Source organism: Diabrotica undecimpunctata, chromosome 6, assembly GCF_040954645.1.
Source record: "Diabrotica undecimpunctata isolate CICGRU chromosome 6, icDiaUnde3, whole genome shotgun sequence".
Lineage (NCBI taxonomy): Eukaryota > Metazoa > Arthropoda > Insecta > Coleoptera > Chrysomelidae > Diabrotica > Diabrotica undecimpunctata.
This window is the reverse complement of record NC_092808.1, coordinates 146951316-146969395: the sequence shown is the minus strand read 5'-3', so window position 1 is coordinate 146969395 and position 18080 is coordinate 146951316. Positions and strand designations below refer to the sequence as shown.

The 18080-nt window shown below is 34.4% G+C and overlaps 1 protein-coding gene across 2 annotated transcripts in view; it reads right to left on the bottom strand.

The window, feature by feature from the left end:
- The window catches only part of LOC140444073 (uncharacterized), a 112112-nt gene that overhangs the window by 51862 nt on the left and 42170 nt on the right, over window positions 1-18080 (bottom strand). Inside the window, exon 2 of one of the 2 annotated variants that reach the window (XM_072535701.1) lies at window positions 11449-11673. The exons of the other annotated variant lie outside the window; for it this stretch is intronic. Coding sequence (XP_072391802.1) covers window positions 11449-11673 — 225 coding nt within the window. The remainder of the gene's footprint in view (window positions 1-11448; window positions 11674-18080) is intronic. 2 annotated transcript variants of the gene reach the window in all.

Here is an 18080-nt window from a genome sequence, read left to right as displayed (position 1 = left end):
GCCTCTAGATATAAGTATCCAGTCCCCATAAATTTTAGGTCAATAATCTTAAATTACCGATTTTATTAACAGCATATAATATGAATGCGGTCACAAATTTATTTCGATTTTGACCACCGCATGTATCAGAGAACGATGCCACAGTTTCCGGTAAGTTCATTAGATATTTCAACAAGCAAATTGCCAAACAAAACAGTGCTCATCAGAATTGGATGTATCATAAATGGTGAAATTATAAACATTTAACTTGTGTTTATAATAAATTTTATTGTCACCTGCGTAAGGAATAGGCAAAATAGCTTGCATATCAAAAGATATTGACCTAAAAGTTTTGCCTTCGTCTGCGCGTGATCTTTGTTTATCATCTGCTTTCATTTGCAGAGCATCTTTTTCGCGTTGCTTGTGATTGTTGTAATCTTCTTGTAGAGGTCCTTTGTCTTTGGCGATATTGTATGAATTACATTGCGAACATTGATCTTTCTTAGGTATGTAAAAATCCAATCTCGGATCTAATTCGTGAAATGTTTTTTGGTAAACAAAAAGTGATACAGCTTGCACATTCTTTTGCATACAAAAATCGTACTTGTACAATCTATACATTTTAGAAATATTGAGGTCAGGTGATAGGTACTGCTTCTGTCAATCACGCCTACAATAGTGTGATTCTATTCTTGGGAACGAATCAATATGTTCCTTCACTAATTGTATGCTGTCCGAAGGAGTGATATTTGGTGGTTGGACACCAATTCTCTTATCGCGTCGGATATAAAGCCCGTTTGCACTCATACCATTTGCAAAGTTTTCGACTACACTATGCGAAATCGCAAATATACCACAGAAAAATTTTAAATATACTATGTGGTTTTCTCCTGCAGAGTTTTTCAAATAATAAACTCGTGATGTTTGTCGATTTTTAGATTTTGGGTTATCTAATTTTCTGATGAACATCATCAGCCAGATTGTAATACTCTTGACACATCGCCTCTCTATCACCTTGCGAAAAATGTTCACTACATTTATATCTGCATTTGCTGCAATCCACATTCTTAGGTTTTTTATCTGGTACTTCTTTTCCACTTTATAATTTCTGATTAATATACTTTTTCCCACTTAATCTTAATTTCTTAACAAGAGATCGGTGCCAATTGATTCTGTTCGCTTTTCGTTTCCTTTTTTTCTTATTTTTGTTCTCTTTTGTTTCCTCCGCGATATTTTCAAGTATTTCGTTATCAGACTCAATCGAAGAATCATTACCATACACAGAAGGATTGTAAGAACTTGACGATTCCGGATAAGGTTTACTCAATTCTTCATACTCTACAACCTCTTCAAAAACAGAGGGTTCTGGAATAGCAACTTTACTACTTTTTTGTTCAGAAGTTCTTTACCCCCTCTATGTATGGTAATTTCATTAACGCTATTTAATTTAGCGCACACAAGTGTTAAGTGCTCTGACAACATGTGGAGTAGAATTTTGTAATGTAGATGTACTTGCCACTTTTGGAAGATGACGCTAGTGTCAACAAATTTAATAAATCAATTGTGGCACGACCTGCGTGACATCACAGTCAAGTGACATGTTGCGCCGTCATATTGAAACGATAGCTCATGCACATCATGGTTGTTCAATTGGGGAATGAAAAGGGCAGTAATTATGGCTCTATAGCGGTTACCATTGACTGTAACCTTCTGGCCAGCATCGTTTTTGAAGAAGTACGGCCCAATGATTCCACCAGACCATAAAGCACATTAAACAGTCAGTTTTTCTGGATTTAATGGTTTTTCAACATACATTTGAGGAGTATCTCTTAACTGCAAAGCAAAATATTTTCGCAAAACCTTCCATAAAATGGATGGACACGAGAAGCCCAACTAGTATGTACGATGGCAGATAGATTGATTCGGGTCTTTCCGTATGCTACGCTATACATTAGCAACAACTTCTTCTGTACGCATTGTACGACGTGTCTGTAGATGCATATTATCATTTAGAATAAACGTAGTGCAAAAACGTTCCACGGTTAATTGAATTACTTGCTCTGATAGACTATTATGTTGACCATAAAATGGACATAGTGCGTGATACGTATTTCGAATAGAATCACAATTTTGAAGATAAATTTGTACAATTTAGAAGCGCTGCTCATGCTAGTCTATTTATGCTGAAATGTCAAACTAAACTTAACGTAAACCACTTAACAGCTCTCAAAATGACCGGCAGTCAAAAACGTGTTACCAACTTACATTTCTATACCTCTTAAAAAACACCCTTTACATTAATCAAATGTCCGAGCTGCTGAAGCTGAACAATGAACCACAACACATCAGTCAAGATAAGATGTTAATAACTATGATGATGACATAAACTGGAAACGATGCATTGTTAAATTGTAATTTTTATTGATAAGAATAACATATTGAAATTTTTAAAGGATGTTTTTAATTATTTTTAATGCAATACTATAATATATACAATTATTACTTTAATGGAGTATTGTGCAATGTGTTACCAATATAATAAAATGGTTATTTTACAGGCTAGCATTAGATGTAAATGTTTTGTGGTTAGAAACTCTGAAGGAGTACAATGTGTATAAATAGACTTTTAATATACATACTTGGGATAAAATATGGAACCAAGTAAATATCTTTGAACCTAAAAAAACGATATTCATAAAACTTTTGTTAATATTCTACTATTAATTTTACCGGAAATAACCACAACTTATTCAAACTTTACTTTAACTTTATTCGACTTCATTTTAATAATATTTTTCTCACAGATCTTTAAACTGGTTTTCTTATGCCCCATCGTTTATGCTATTCTGTTTTATTCTCCACTCAGATCTTCTTGTTCAAGCGCTAACTCCGCTACAGAGCTTCGCAGTTATCAGGATCACTTAAACTTTCGAAGCAACTGTTCTAAAATAGTTATTTTAAGCTGCAATTATACGAATTCTCCTTGATAGAAGAAGTCAATCTTCTTCCTACGCTCCCGCTGTGTTTAATTTTGCCTTGAATTAAAAGCCTCACGATTCGGTTTTTTTCCCAAATATAGTTTCTAGTGATTGCACTTTTCTTTCTTCTTCTTTACCGTTTTTATTTCAACATCTTTGTTCCTTATTTTTCATCATACTTCTTAAATCACCTAAACATATTAGAGCACTTGACATCTGGTAAATGCAAATGGATATTTCATCCCTCATACCCCCATAGGCGTCACCGTCATAGAGAGTACAGTTTGTTGCAGTCTCCTCCTTTGGCATCGAATTTGTTAGCAGGTTTCTTCCTAGGGCGTCCTCGTCTTCGTCTTGGCACTACAGTCGTGGAAGCTTCAACGCCATTGAGGTTAGCGTGTGAAAGAGCGGATACGTGGAACATACCAAGAGTAGTAGGAGTGTCCACTCCACAAAGCTCGTAACTTATAGGCGATACCACTCGCTTGATTCGATAGGATCTATCTCTCTTTTTTGAATGGACTGGGTTCTTTCAGACGTCAATCAGCATATTTCTTTTGCCCATCTTGGGCGTTGTTATGCTTCATCCTTGATTTATGCCATGTTTCAGCCAAGCGTTTTAGGTATAATGTTATCTGATGTATAAAATTCTCAGATTCTACAACTTGGCGAATATCTCGATTAACTTGATCTGCAGTTGGCAGCTCACGTCCAAAAGTTAAGTAGACAACGGTTTGTCCTATGGACTCGCTCATTCTAACCATAGGTATCTTCTTATGCCAAATTTTATGCTCAGTTCCTACAAGCATAGCAAGTCTCGGCTTTAGATCTTTACTCCGGCACTCTACCATATTAGCAGAAGGGTGATAGAGTGGAGTAAAAGTCTTTTTTTGTCTGTAAAACATAGCAAACTTATGGCATTACGTTAGACACCATTATCACTGATAATTCTTCGTGGTAGGCCAAATCGTAAGAATACCTCGCCAATAAGCTTTATAGCGCATTCTTGTGCAGATGCTTGACTCAAATATCTCCAGCCACTTAGTACATATGTTTATAATAAATTTAAAGCTATTTTTGTAATAATTATGAAACAACTTTACAAAAATAACTTTGAACACCCTCATTTTAAGGGATTTTCTATGCTTTTTCATGAAAGATTTCGGAAAATTTCGGAAATACATGAAATAAATGTATTAACAGCAGTGGTATAAAATCCTAGAATAAGTTCTCGGACCATTACAGATCAGTTTAATTCATAATTCCACTGCCTTAAAAATTTTAAGAAGGAATAAATTCCGCTTATATAAATGTCAAAGTCATCAAGAACTAACACAAAGATGCTGAGAGACCAGCGGAATTCTGTTATGACATTTTAGAGAGGGCTAATGCAGACAGACAATTTTTAAAAAACATTTTGTTCAGTGATGAATCTACATTTACATTAAATAATGAACCAAATGTATAAAATTATAGGATTTGGTCAACTAGAAAGCCTGAGGATATTATTGAAAGCCATACCAAATATCATGGTAAAATAAATGTCTGGTTATGAATATTTAGACACAATATTATCAGACCATTTTTCTATGAGGCAAATTTAAAAAAGTTTTTAGACTTGCTACTAGAAGATATTTTACCGAAACTTGCAGAAATAGCTCCAGATGAAGAAGAAATTTGGTTTCCAATGGATGGATGCTCTGCGCACAATAACTGGAAGGTTAAGGAATTCCTTAAAAACAGCTTTAATAATTGTTTTATTGGACCTAACTATAACATTAAGTGGTCTCCGAGATCGGGAGATCTAGCTCCAAACGATTATTTCATCTGTGGGCATCTAAAATCAAAAATCTATTCTGACCAAAAATTTACAGATATTGAAGCATTAAAAATGCAAATTATTGAAGAGTGTGCAAAATAACGCCACGCTTTCTGGCTAATTTAGTACAAAATAGAGGATTGTTTGAACATTTGTTATAATTTTATGTTTAGAAATTATCATACATTATTTCTAGGAATAAGGATCACAATGAAACTCAGTTTTTGTTGTCTAAGAATGAAACTATATTGAAATTCTTTGAATTGTTATATAACCTGCAATTGAATTGGAGTGTATTAGAATATCTTACGTTAAATAAAGATCTGGGAGTGCTCGCAGTATTGCCTGAATACAACATTATTGCGATTTTTCGACAACTGAGTACATTTCATTAACTTTATTGCTTTGTAAACAATATAATTTATTGTTCACAAAGTAATATTTATTGTTCATTAGTAATAGTAGTATTTGGTAAAATTTATTGTTTATAATTTGATCATAAAATAAAAAAAAATCGGTTGCCTGTAAAGTCGGTTTTACGGGCGAAGATTTTACGTGACAACGTCTTTTTCTCGGTAGAATATTTATTGATATGAATATTATTAAATTGCACAATAGTTGTTTGCAGTTGAAACGCGCTGTTTCTTCTCAATCGACTGAATTACGATTGATTGCAGAGTGATTTAAACTAATAATTTACTTAACACTATCAACATTTGTCAATAGTATGACATAACCTATAAACTCAGTTTCTCAACTTTTGTGTCAATCTAACAATTAATCAATCAATCATAGTTTACGATAATGAAATATTAGTGTACAATTATTTACCTTTATTGTTGTAGTTGTTGTAAATGACGAATCTAAGCACTCCACATTTTCACTACAGACACAGCTGACGATACTTTAACCACACGTATGAAATTGTATTATGACGCTTTTTCGGTTTTCCAACGCCAAGAACGCTCGAGAAAGACAGAGACACAAGCACGCACCGATTCAACGCGCCTAATTCTCTAGTGCTGCGCGCGCAGCGGACCGATCATGTTTGAGTGGGAGAGAGACGCAAGGCATTCGCCGGTCCGGCGGGCCTCTCTCTCGTTCGGTGACGATTTAAGACGTTGTCACGTCAATATTGACAATTCAAATATTGTCAAACATCTTACATCAATATGATCGAACGTAACACTGCATACACATTCTTGCACTACGTGTGGCCTGACTTTTAGGGGTGGCTTGAAAAATGAATTATATTTTTGCAAAATTTTGGAGTACTTTTAATTCGTACACCAATTTTAACATTTGTTTTTAATACAGATTTCAGTCCTTTACAAGTAGTTTCTTATGATTTTTGATATAAAATAATTAGGAAAGCAGCAATTCAACAATTTATAATTTCCCATTGAGTTTCCTACGGTCCGTTTGACGATTCACCACCCGGTATACAAAGAACGTTTGTAAGAGCTTAAACTATAATCCGTATTTTTATTAACAATTACAAACAAGTCCGGTTCCAATAATAAAACTACTTTTTAATCTTATTTTAACCTTTCTTACTTTCCAAAACAAAAACACCTTTTGCCACAACGCAGGAAAGTTAAAACTTTTTTTGACGTTATGGTGTAAGATTTCTCCAAATAAAGCCATCGATCTTTCCGGATAAGTAATTAACATTATAACGAGGTGATTCAGCCGATAGGCGCCAACCGAAGTACCATGACCTTCCCCAATACAGTTGGTCATCTCCAATTTCGATATCAAAACTTTCTTCATTTGCAACAGCCTTCACCTTTCACCTGGTGCCGCCGGTTGGTATTAAGTAAGATTTATTTTCGATATGTAAGTTTCTTCTCTCTATCCGCTATTTATAACCAGTGACGTTCGTACAATAAAGAAAAGAATTTTTTTGGCAACAAGTATCTCAACAAGAATATAATTTTATAGTTTAAAGCAAGAATGTTAAGCGAGTTATCACAAAAATAAAAGAAAACAAGAATAAATTACAAGAAAAGACGTAAAAAAAATTATCAAAACTTTCAAATATAGATAACATATTATGTTTAAATTGTCGAACTGGTAAAATATTTAGTAAAAGCAATGTCTATAACAATCTAGAGACTATAGGAATAATTAAAAAAAATGATTAACTAAAAAATTGAAATAATAAAGTTAAGTAATCAAAATTAAATTAAAGTAAAATATAACTCTGTTTATTTTTGTTTATGAACATTTATGTCGTAAAGTTAATAATAAACGAGATAATTTAATAACTATGCTTTCTCCCTTTGACTATTTTCTTAATTAACTCTGAAAATTTGTACCGAACGAAAAAAATTGTAAAAAAGATTTGAGGAAATCGCATTTGCAACAGTTTTAGTCCATAACATTTTTGTCTAAAAGTTGAAAATTGCGGAGATATTGAGCAAAAACAGTTGGTTCTCCTTTAAATTCAACATGGTGGCCAACGCGGCCGCGTAAGTCAGTAACGATTTTAAATTTACTGTATTATTGACCCCTCCTTCTAAAATTACCCAAATTTTCGCTTTTTTTGTCTAACCCGACTGGGTATAACGATCAAACAAACATTTCTTACATTTTTAAATAGTTTTGTCATGCATCTAATAAGTTTCAATGGATAATAATAATAATAATGTTTATTGCCTGTGGGAGTTTTTTGTCAGTTCTTCTATCAGTTGCGGCCCCTGCGAATGGGAGATGCTCTCTGCGAATTCGTAGCGCAGATACAAAGAGGGTAGCAGGGATACCTGCCGTGGAACAAAAACTGACATCTGGCAGTAGGTATAAAATGCACACCCATGATAATGGAGTATAATAATTTATGTTTAGGGTCGCTGCCTGGGGATCGCCAGGGCACGTCTGAAGCCGGCGCTGGACGTGAAAGCATGCGGGACGTCGGTGACAGGGTGTTGAGGAGTCGGGCCCCTGTTATACAATCAGCTACAGCCTAACAAGAACAACAACCACAAGCGAGCCAAACAACAACAAGAGCTCCACTCGCTGAAGGTGCTGCGCTGGAACATCAGCCGGCGCTCACTCAAGCGGGACGACCGAGGCAGCGAATGAAATGAACTGTGTCCATGAATGAAAATATTTTGCGCTTTTATTATAAGGTGACAAACCTCGGTCAAGAAACGATCGGCTATCGACAAAATCTGTATGCCGAATTTTGCAGAGAGTACTCAGAAATGCAAGTATCTGAACAACGAGTAGCAGATCAATACCGGGTAATTATCAGAAATAATCTCATCCCAGAGACAAGACGCAATACCCTCAGAAGCGAAGTCGAACGGGAGATTCATAATCAAGAGGTAGTTGGAAATCAAGCCCTTAATGAAATACAAGAGCCAATTCCTAAGGTTGTCATACAAGAACAATAAACTCAACCTGATAATGCACAGCATGACAACGAGTTGCGCGATAGCCTAGTTAACGAAATGGCACGCGCCGTACAAGAGTTTAATGGAACAAACCCACTTAGCAGACCACTGTTACCAAGAGTAAACTCTTGTAAGAAACTGGATGTGCTGTTACAAATTGTGAACACTGAAGTCCTGTCCAATTATGTTGTAGAAGCCCATAAATTGGAATAGATGCACGGATTTATACGGTTTGTGATGAGCTGAATCCAAAAATAAACGTTTTGCTGTAGCACGTTACGTTTTTTTAATAATTAGTTGTCTTTTTTTTTCAAATGATATTTCTGGAAAAGATATAAGTAATGCATAGAAAATATAAAAAGTTATGTTTAATATTTTAAGATTTACGTTTGAATTCAAGTGAGATTGTGAATTTGCCTTAAGTAGTTTCTTTACTATGAGGCTTCTGTGAATATATTTAGGCTTGATTCCCAAGGCGTAATTTGAATCTTCACTGTTGACCAAAAATATCTCCACAACCATCTCTGATCTTTTAGAAGAGATTTGAACAACTGTTTATTAAGACCTAGCTTTGTATGGAGGGATGAAAGGAGAATTGTTTCTTCATATACTAGGTTTTCTTGCAGAACATTGTTTTGTCCAACTTTAAGTATTCTTGCCTCCCAACTCTTCATTGACCAGTGATTTTTATTGTCTTGACTGTCCCATTGACATAAAAATAAAGAAATTTAAAGTTCCGATCGGGTTAATAGTCACGCGCTTTCGAGAAAAATTTTTGGAAATTATAAAAACATAAATTACTTCAGCTATTTCTAATATGTAATTATAATATATTGTAATAAAATATTTCAATACTAAATCGTCGTTTTTTTATCACAGAAAAAAAATTGTGTATTATAAATGAGGAAAATATGTCATTTCGCTTTTTTGTCTCCTTCCATTCTATAAAAGGCCAATATCAGCTTGTCTATAAGCCTGTCTTAAGAACAAGAGTTTCTACGGAAAAAAAAAACATTTTTGAAATCAGAGCATCAACAATACTATTTAAATTTAGTCTTGACTTCGTCAGCCCCAAATTGGTTGTTGTGCTGTGTTATAAATTAAGGACCATGGAATTATAAAAGATAGAAAGAGCATTTAGAAAACCAAAAAATAATCCCAAATTCTGCGATGAGTACCGACTAATGAGCCTTATGAGATACACTTTAAAAATTCTACTGGAAGTTATTTAATAGCTCATACACATATGAACAATGTGAAAAGCAATTAGACAACACACATTTTGGAATTAAAAGTGGAACAGGTACAGGAAAAGACTGTTTGCAGTGACAGAAACTAATGTTAAGATAGACAGATGTCTTGGAAAAGTGTGCCAGAAAAATGGGTGTGGCAAACTACAAAGATTAGGACTGAATGGGGAAATAAACTTAGGAAGGTCAAAGCTCAACTAGTGCTGTACACTAATGATATTGATGCAAACCAATTTAAAAACACATATACGTGATTACAATTACCACGATAGTGATAACAATAGCAATTATAATCAATAAATTATATTAACGTCAACTGTTGCGATCTTATGGTAGTAACAATTTCTTAGGAAGGACTCAATACTTGTTTATTGGGCTCAACATTTTTTTTGCAGTTGAAAAGATCCAAGTCACTGTAATATTTACTATATATAAGTTTTTTTATTAATGGTAGAATATAGTAAAGTTGTTTGCCAAGTCAAAATACAGGGCGAACAATTACAGGCATTTGAAACGCATGTTGGGCTGCGACAGGGAGATGCGCTGGCGTGTCTCCTTTTCAACATAGCTCTGGAATAGACGGTTAGGGATGCCCAAATAAACAACAGAGGAAACATTTTTAATAAATCATTCCAAATTTTGGCATATGCAGATGATGTTGACCTAGTTGCCCTCACAACACACAAGCTAGAAGAAATGTATACCACCTTGTCAAATGCCTCAAAAAATATGGGCCTGCAAATAAACGAGGAGAAAACTAAGATAACGGCATCAACATCCAACAATAGAGCCAGAAACATCGGCCACCAATTCACGATTGATAACTCTACCTTTGAAGTGGTCGACAAATTCACATACTTAGGCTCCCTGATCACCAAGGAGAACGTCATGACGGAAAAAATCAGGCGAAGAATAATCCTTGCAAACAAATGCTATTTTTGGAGTGAGTAGACATATGAGAAGTAGAAACTTAAGCCAAAAAAAACAAAAATAACCACATACAAAACCCTTATACAATCAGTGTTGACATATGGATCGGAGACATGAACCATTTCCAAGGCAGATGAAAACCTCCTGCTTATATTTGAACGAAGGATCCTGAGAAGAATATTCGGTGACATCTGTGAAAATGGTGTTTGTAGAAGGAGGTACAACTACGAGATACATCACAGATATAAACATATATTTGGTGGTAAAGACGTAGTATCTCTTATAAGAATAGGAAGACTAAGATGAGCAGGACATCTGGCAAGATCACAGCAGGACAACCCTCCTACAACGATCCTTATGTCACAACCTGTGGGAAGTAGAAGTAGGAGTAGGCCAAAACTCAGATGGAAGGATGGTGTAGATGAGGATGGTAGAAAAATAGGCGCAGCAAACTGGCAACAGTTGGCAATTTATAGAACTGACTGACGTAATAGTCTTGGAAAGGTCGAGGCTCTTTTATAGGGCTGTAGCACCAATGATGATGATGAACATAGTAACCTTTTTAAGCGTTTATAAAACCGGCTCTTCGCTATTTATCAGGATAACACCGTTAAACAAATTTCAAGTGTACTTAATGACCAGAGTGAGGTCTGCAATATAAAAGTTAGAGTTTGGCACAGAATATTCTCCTTTTGACTAAAGTAGTGGAGGAAAATAAGTACTAAAATACTTATTTTAAAAATCACTGCTTTCTTCTATTCGGCTATCGTTTTTTGTCACATTGTAGACATTTTTGATATCTTAAACGATATCGAGCTTTTTCAATATTGTTTAAAGACAACTTTTGTTTTCTAGTCCTAGTTTTACAAGTTTTGATTATTTTACAGACCCTACATAATGTATTAATAAGAAAAATATATATATATATATATATATATATATATATATATATATATCTATTGTGATCGTTGTCATAGTCACTATCAAAGGAATAATCTTAAGCCCATTTATATTTTCTTCACTTAAAACTATTTAGGAAAGTGTATATACAATGTGAAAAAGGAAGTCATGCTTACTAATACGACCGCACTTACGATTATCATTGTCAGCGACTGCGAACTGTTGAACTTTTGGTGTCTCAACTGGCGCATCTAGCGTCCCGATCGCCAAAAGCCCGCTGGGTCCCGTCTTCGCGACTCTTCCCCTGTAACAGCATCCTTTCAGCAAACCGCCACAGGGCTGATCCAACAGACCCCCGGATAGCCAACAGGATAGGAAGAATTCACAAGTTGCGCCAGGAGCACAGAAGACTTCGGACCCTGATGGAATAACGAAAAAGGGTATTAATTAATTACAATTAAACAAGAAGGTGAAAATATAGGCAAAAAGAAACTAAAGAGACTACTTGATGTAAGCCATAAATCCCTTTGTAGAGTTTTCTGTACATTGCTATAATATTTATGTTTTTTTTATTTGCTATTTTCTTCGTGACAACAATTTAGTATCGTAAACTCCATAAGCATAAAAGGACGCTAAAAGCGTAAATGAACAAATTGTTAGATGCTACAAGAAAGTGGATAACACGCAAAACTCTAGAATGGTGGAGGAATTCACCAGGACGAAGACAGGCAAAACAGTTCATTATAGAACATTCGCCAAAATTTACAGCAGATCTAATAAGCAAAGACAGGAAAATAGTCAAAGCCATAGTAGGTCTGGTAAAAGGTCACGGTAGGCTAAATAGGCAGTCGAGTCTGATGGGATTGACAGATGATGATCTATGCAGAGTCTGTCACCTAGAGGAAAAAACAAAGAGCACATTTTGTGTCAGTGCATAGCCTGGCAAATGTGCGGTTCGTCACATTAGGTGTAGAAAAGCTACCGACAAAAACCTACATAAAAGGTTTAGTCTCGAAGCTACTAGACTTGGTAAAAAGGGTCAAGCTAGATAATGTAATCTAGGATTAGAGGATCACAATAGATCCGAAAAAGTCGCACGGGGATACGCCAAATGCCCCCTCAATAAATCTATCTAAATTGTTAGATTTTATGGGCGTAAGGCATGTCTCTACTTAACACCAGAACCCTACTCGTCTGTATTTTTTAAATTTTGGTAAGCATCCCTACCTAGTGTATGAGACCTGGTTTTCGAAAATATTACAAGCCGGAAATTTTACGATCAAGGATAAGTTATTGCTCCGGCCTTAATTTAAACTGGAAAGAGATAAACACACTAAACGAAATTTGATCAAAATTCACCACTAATATAAAAAGATAACTTAGAATTATATAGTGCTCGGTTTTTCTTCAAATTTAGAATAAAATAAGTAATATTAATAATATTAATTTAGTGCAAAATGATTGTACTTTTGTACTAATTTATTGAGCTGTACAAGAATAACAATATCCAGAATTTTACTTGTTAAGATTGTAAATAAAAATTTAATGATATAAACTTTTAAATATGGTTTATATGCGTGCTGTATATTGCTTAGTAGGCGAGGCAATGAAGCAAAACAAACCTCAAAACCTACCAAATTTTTGCAGTTGGATGGATCTCAATGAAAGTTTTGCATTCGATTCGTAAGAGTGTCAGGAAATTTTGTGAATAAAAATGATGATGCAAAATGAACATCTTATATACTAAAACGCTAAGCCCTTTTCTTGTCCACCACTTTACTCAAAAACCATATTAGATAATTAAAATATTTTTTCGGAATATTATTAGTATTACGTATGAGATTGTCAAGATATACTTTTGGTACAAAAATTCACTTCCGGTTTTGAGATGACCGAAAGTTAAAATTTACTTTAAGTTTTAGACCCCACAATGTATATATGGATCGAAAGGTCTCGTCGAGACGAATCTAAATATGTACTTCCGGTTGCGATCCGACACCGGAAGTGACCCGAAACGCGCATAAAACGTCAAGATAGAGCAAATCTGACACCGGATTCGTGATCAGCATGCAAAATTAACTGCTAAATGATATCCATGTCGACATTTGATGAACTAAAAATTGCATTCCGGTTTTGAGGTCGACCTCCGGTTTCGTTTTTATTAGTTAAATCAATAGAGAATTCAACGTAGAGTTCAAAAATGTAAGTTCACGAAATTATCATTTATAGTTTTTGAGTTAATGATAAAAATATTTTTACTTCCGGTCATTGTATATATTGTATATTTTTCTCGCAAAATAAAAATTTCATTTAAAAAACTCGATGTCGAGTTGGTCCGCTAGTTGTATTATTAAACACGAAAAATGCATTTTTCAAAATGCGAATACAAATATTAATACAAAATGTTAGGTCTTTTAGTGGGGCAAACATGGATAGTGATCACTATTTGGTTAAAGCACGATTAAAAGAGAAAATATCCAATTTAAAAAAGAAAACCTGAAGAAGGAGAAAAAAAATCAACATTAATTAACTAAAAGATCCCGACATTGCAAATGTATACAGACAGCAAATAGAAGATCAAATAAGGACAAAAGACTTAGAAGAGGAAGAAGAAGACATGAACCAAATGGGCAAATATACGAGATATTGTGTTACAGAAATCGGTTGAAGTATTGGGCAAAACCAAGTCAGAAAAAAGAAATCATTGGTTTGATCATGAGTGCGAAATGGCCACAAATAGAAAGAACGCAGCATATTAAAAAACCATCGACGCAGGTTGTACATGGAAAAAAAAGAAGAGTATAGACGTTATAGAAGAGAGGAAAAACGTATCCATCGACGTAAGAAGAGGGAATATGAACAGAACACTCTCAATGATATACAAAGTTTATTAGATAAAAATAAAACGAGGAAATATTACAAATCCTTAAATAGTCCGTCGAGAATTTAAACCACGATTAAACATTGTAAAGACACTAGCGGTGAAATTCTACATGATAAAATCTCAGTTCTTAACAGATGGGCACAACATTTCAGCGAACATCTAAATATAAACGATATTGAAGGAGGTTACAATATAGAAAATCAACAAAATCTACAACGCCAACTACAGAGTGAAGATTTAACAATAGAAGAAATGTCAAATGCCATGCTAAAACTGAAAGACAATAAAGCCCCAGGAATCGATGAAATCTGTTCGAAAATGTATAAAAAAAGGTGCCGATCAACTTTTTGCAACAATCCATAAACTAATAGTAATTATATGGTCCAATGAATTGGTACCAGACGAATGGCTAAACGGAATAATATGTCCGTTGCATAAAACGGGTGATAACCTGGAGTGTAAGAACTATAGAGGCATTACTCTGTTAGCATCTGCGTATAAAATCTTCGGCAATGCATTGTTTGAAATACTTAAACATTTTACAAAGAATATTGTTGGCAATATCAATGCGGATTTACTGCTGGAAAGTCAACTACACATTAAATTCAAGCACATAGGTAGATTCTAAAAAAGTCACTAGAATATAACATAGAAACACACCATCTCTTCATTGACTTCAAAGCAGCCTATGACAGTGTGAACAGAACTGCATTATATAATGCTATGACATACTTTGGAATCTCACCTAAGTTAGTTGATCCAAATAACAATGCAAAACGTAAGCTCATGCGTTAGAATTGAAGGAGAAAACTCTACGTTCTTTGACATTAATAATGGTCTAAGACAGGAGGACAAAACCAAAGAGCAGAAGCAGATGACGACAACGATTGAGATGGATTGATGATGTGGAAGAAGACCTACAGATTCTAGAGGTTAGAAGATGGAGGGAAGTTGCCAAGAATCGACAGGAGTGGCGACTTCTTTGTGAGCAGGCCAAGATCCACAACGGATTGTCGAGCCACTTATGATGAAGACAGGGGGACGCACTGGCGTGTCTCCTATTTAATATTGCCTTGGAAAAGACAAGCAGACAATTAAATATATTGTCTATATACAAAAAAAAAACCAAATATATGTTGGTTTCTAAAACCAACCTGAAATATTCAACAGAGAATTCAAATTGGATTCGACTCTGAACATAGTAGCTAATACGTGTTTTAAATCGAGCTCTCATAATTAATTTAAAAACTAGTGAAATACTAAAAATATTTTCGTTAATTAGTGATCCAGCAGTGAAATAACAAAAATAAACACAACAGAGATAGTAAGTTACTTTAAACATAACAGTTTTTACTATTATCAAATATTATTTTGGATAACCTACAAAATCTAGGAGAGGTATTTATACCAAACCTGTTCCACTACAGACTAAGAAGGTTGTTTGCCAGGACCGTACTCCAGTTACAAATGATAATTAAAAATGGATAGTTCTATTCAATCTGAAATTCCTACAACTAACAATGCACCAAACAGCTCCTCATCATATCAATTTAATGGATCACCTACATATTCTTCCGTAACCAATCAAACACCACAATCCAATATATTTCCATCAAGAAAACAAGCAATTATTTTTGATTCAATTGAAAATACCAAACTAGATGATTACTTGTCCGCTTTGAGTCATCTGATACAACCAACCCAGATATCCTTCTGTTCAAAATTATCAAATAATAGAGTATGTATTTATTTAGCAAACGAAAAACTAGCTGAGGATTTCATAAACAGAAATGAAAAAATTCAAATAAACCATCAACTCTTACAAGCTCGTAGACTAATTAGCCCCAGTCAGCGATTAGTATTGTCCAATGTCTGTCCCTCAATCCCACACTCAGTCCTAATATCCGCATTAAAATCACATGGATTAAATCTACTGTCACCTATAACATTCCTAAGAATAGGCACATCAACACCACAATTCCAACATATTTTGAGTTTCAGACGCCAAACATACATATCTCCACTAAATAACCAGCCCTTACCTGATTCTTTTCTTATCACATATGAGGAAACGACATACAGAATTTTCCTCTCTTTAGATAACCAAGCTTGTCAAACATGTAAACAAACCAACCACTTAACAAAAAATTGTCCAATGTCTACTGCGATTACAACAGATAATTCAACATCAAATAATCCAGTTCCAAATATAAACCCAATTGAAAATTCAACTAATCTATCAACTCAAAAAACCCAGACAAACACTAAACAACAACAATCAAAAGAAGAAAGCATACAACAAGAAACCCAACCACAAAATAACCAACAAGAAAAACCACACATGCAGCTAACCAAAGAAGATTCAGAAACAACAAACTACCCAAAAATAGATATAGAAAATAAGGCAACGCATATAAACACAGGGAAAGCACAAAACAAACGCACAATCTCCCAAGTCTCTCCACCAGCTACTACATCTACAGAGGAACCTACTTTTATTACACCAAAAAATAAAGAGAAGAAAGTAAAATCAGATCAAAATGTCAAACCACAAAAAACACTAGAAGAAATGCTAAGATACTGTAAACCTTTATTTGAGAACCCAAATTCCAACTACCCTATAACTTACGAACAGCTATTAGACTTTTTTGAAAACTGTGAGAACTCACCAGACCCGTTAAGTGTCACCAAAATGTATACAGAAGAAACAGCAGAGGTCACAGATCTATTAACTAATATATACCCTTACCTAAAGGACCGAAAAATTAAAGTCAAATGCACTCGAATAAAAAATAAAATATTAAAGCAAATCAACTTAGACCTTCAAACAGACTTAGAAAGCGACGCATCAATAGAAAATTAATAACACATCATTTTCAACTCTCTAATTCAATGGAACATAAATGGGTATTACACCCATTTAGAAATGTTAAAATTACTAATTTCAAAACATAAACCTAGTCTGATATGTTTACAAGAAACCCACTTCAAAAACAACAAAGCTCATGACTTGAAGAATTTCAATTGTTTTTTTAGAAATCGAGAAAATTCGAAAATTGCAAGCGGAGGGGTAGCAATCTACATAAAAGATAGCTTTGACGCTAAACTGATAAAACTCACAACAACTATTGAAGCAATTGGAATTAGAGTCACAGACACAATTTCTTTTTCAATTTGCAATATTTACATTCCCCCCAATAAAGAACCAGATTCAAAAGAAATTTCAAACTTATTAAATCAACTACCTGCTCCAAGGATAATAATTGGAGATTTCAATGCACATAATCCGTTATGGGGTTCAGCAAAACTAACATCTCTAGGTCGAAAAATAGAAAAAATAATAGAAGAAGTCAACCTAAATATTCTTAACGACGGACAACATACGCGCTTTGACACAAGAACAGGTGAAGGCTCTTGTATAGATCTATGTATTTGCGAACCATCAATTACACATACTCTTACGTGGGATGTGTTACCAGATCTATATGATAGTGATCACTACCCTATCATAATAAGCAATGAACTACAATCAACTACCGCGCAACAACTAAAATGGAATTTAAAAGGCGCAAATTGGACAGAATTTCAAAATTACGTTGAAAACAACCTGCAAAACCTAAATGACAATGTAGATATAGACAAAACAATATACTCTCTGACAAACGTAATCACAGAATCAGCAAAAAAGTACGTTGGAATAATTAAGTACGATCACAAACATCAGTCGGTACCTTGGTGGAATCATGACTGCAAAGAAGCATTAAAACAATCGAAACGAGCTTTTAATAAATTCAAACGACAAAAAACTCAAGAAAATTCTATAGAATTCAAAAAATTAAGGGCAGTCGCTAGGTATACCATTAAAAAAGCCAAACGTGACTCTTGGAGAGAATATGTCACCACAATACATAGTTCAACTCCTATAACAGCTATATGGAAAAA